Source organism: Bison bison, unplaced genomic scaffold (assembly GCF_000754665.1).
Source record: "Bison bison bison isolate TAMUID 2011002044 unplaced genomic scaffold, Bison_UMD1.0 scf7180017864173, whole genome shotgun sequence".
Lineage (NCBI taxonomy): Eukaryota > Metazoa > Chordata > Mammalia > Artiodactyla > Bovidae > Bison > Bison bison.
In genome coordinates, this window is record NW_011494745.1 from 405,311 (window position 1) to 406,996 (window position 1,686).

Below are 1,686 nucleotides of genomic sequence, written 5' to 3' on the forward strand. Positions count from 1 at the left end.
GAAAAAGGCTTTTAAAAGATATGGGATTGACTTCCCAGTATTAAACCAACCTTTTTATAAAGGACAGAAAGAAAGAGCTTCCTCTCCCTGGACACTGGCCCCTCACTTACCCGACCTCTGATGAAGCCTCCGATCCAGACCTGTCCATAGTTGGTCGTTGTGCTCAAGCGATGGATGATAAGGTTGACATTAAAGTTGTGGATGGAGGCGAGGTTGCCTCGGTAGCACTTCCTGCAGACTCTCTGCAGAGAGAACAGGCAGGAGAGAAAATTCACTGTTTTCATGTTAAGTTCCTGAGTCTCCAGGACAGACCCCACATCCATTTGCAAATCAGAAATCAGGTATCTACTGCTCCCCCTGAATCCCATCTCTTGTGCCTTTCTTTGGGCTTCCCTGGTGGCTCAGCTGGTAAAGAATCCGCCTGCAATGCGGGAGACTTGGGTTTGATCCCTGGGTTGGGAAATTCCCTGCAGAAGAAAATGGCAACCCACTCCAGTACTCTTGCCTGGAAAATTCCATGCACAGAAGACCCTGGTTGGCTACAGTCCATCGGGTCACAAGTGTTGGACACAACTGAGCAACTTTACTTTCTTTCTTTCACTTTCTTTTCTGATGCATATTAGGCTAAGAGAACCACTAGTCTAAATAACAAGAAACAGAACATTGAATCCAATCCCGTCTCTCCATCCCAGGTCCCCTGTAGCAGCCTCGCTGCCATATACCTGAGCTTTCTTAAACCTCCTTGGGGTCCCCACCAGCCTGTAGCGGCAGCTCTTGCACTCAGGACTGCCCAGAAGTTGCACTGTCTCCTCTTCCTTGGGGCACTGCACGTCCTCATCTAAGTCATCTGGGTCTGAGGCCCCCTCATCATCGTGGGTGTCCTCGGCCTCCTCTCTTCCCGACTCAAGCACCTCACCACTCAGGGCCAGCTCTCCTTCCTGCCCCCCTGAGCCTTCAGAGTCCTGGCTCAGGTCTGCCTGTGTCTCCAGATCACCCAGATGGGGGACATCCTTCTCTGGAAAAAAGAAATACCCCAGCATCAGACCAGGTACCACCTTCCTCCAGGACCACGGACAGCTCTGATAGCTCCACCCAGTCTTACTACGGACGCCATCTGGAACCAAAGACGGGAAGGATCCCTTGGGGGTTGGATGAGCCAGAATTCTTGCATCACACACACAGTTGCATGAGAACCTGATCCCAGCTGACACCACGTGCGGGTAATTTGGGAGTGAGAGATGTGGGAAGCCCTCATCTTCACAGAGGGGTGTTCTTCCTTGGAAAGGAGCCCTGGGGGAATATTCAGGTCACAGCTCTGGGTCCAGGAGAAATCTAACTAGAGAGGGGCTGGGGCAACTGAACAGTGGGCTGTGGCCCTGGACCTACCAGAACAAAAAATGATGCAAGAAAGATGAGCGGAAGATGAATGAGAAGGGAAGGGGAGCACTCACCCAGATAGAGAGCAGAAACTGTCCCCAGCAGCAGAAGGAGCAGGAGCAGGCAGCCTTTCATGTTCCTACAGTCGTCTTATGACAGACACACAGCTCCACGTTCCCTCCTGGGGTCTTCCCTTGTGTCTGCACGGCCCCTGGAACACAGTGGAGAGGCAGGGTCTGCTCAACTGGTAGATTAAAGGGCAAAGTAGAGAGCTTCCTTGTCTCCCAGCGAACAGACCCCGAGCTGGAG

At 52.2% G+C, this 1,686-nt stretch overlaps 1 protein-coding gene across 1 annotated transcript in view; it reads right to left on the bottom strand.

Annotated features, from left to right (window-relative positions):
- The window catches only part of LOC104990238 (proteoglycan 3-like), a 12,386-nt gene extending 10,758 nt beyond the window's left edge, over positions 1-1,628 (bottom strand). The window contains exons 1-3 of the mRNA XM_010842232.1: positions 1,452-1,628; positions 723-1,015; positions 111-242 (exon numbers count right to left, since the gene is read on the bottom strand). Coding sequence (XP_010840534.1) covers positions 111-242; positions 723-1,015; positions 1,452-1,512 — 486 coding nt within the window. The 5' untranslated portion in view covers positions 1,513-1,628. The remainder of the gene's footprint in view (positions 1-110; positions 243-722; positions 1,016-1,451) is intronic.
- Positions 1,629-1,686: the final 58 nt, after the last annotated feature.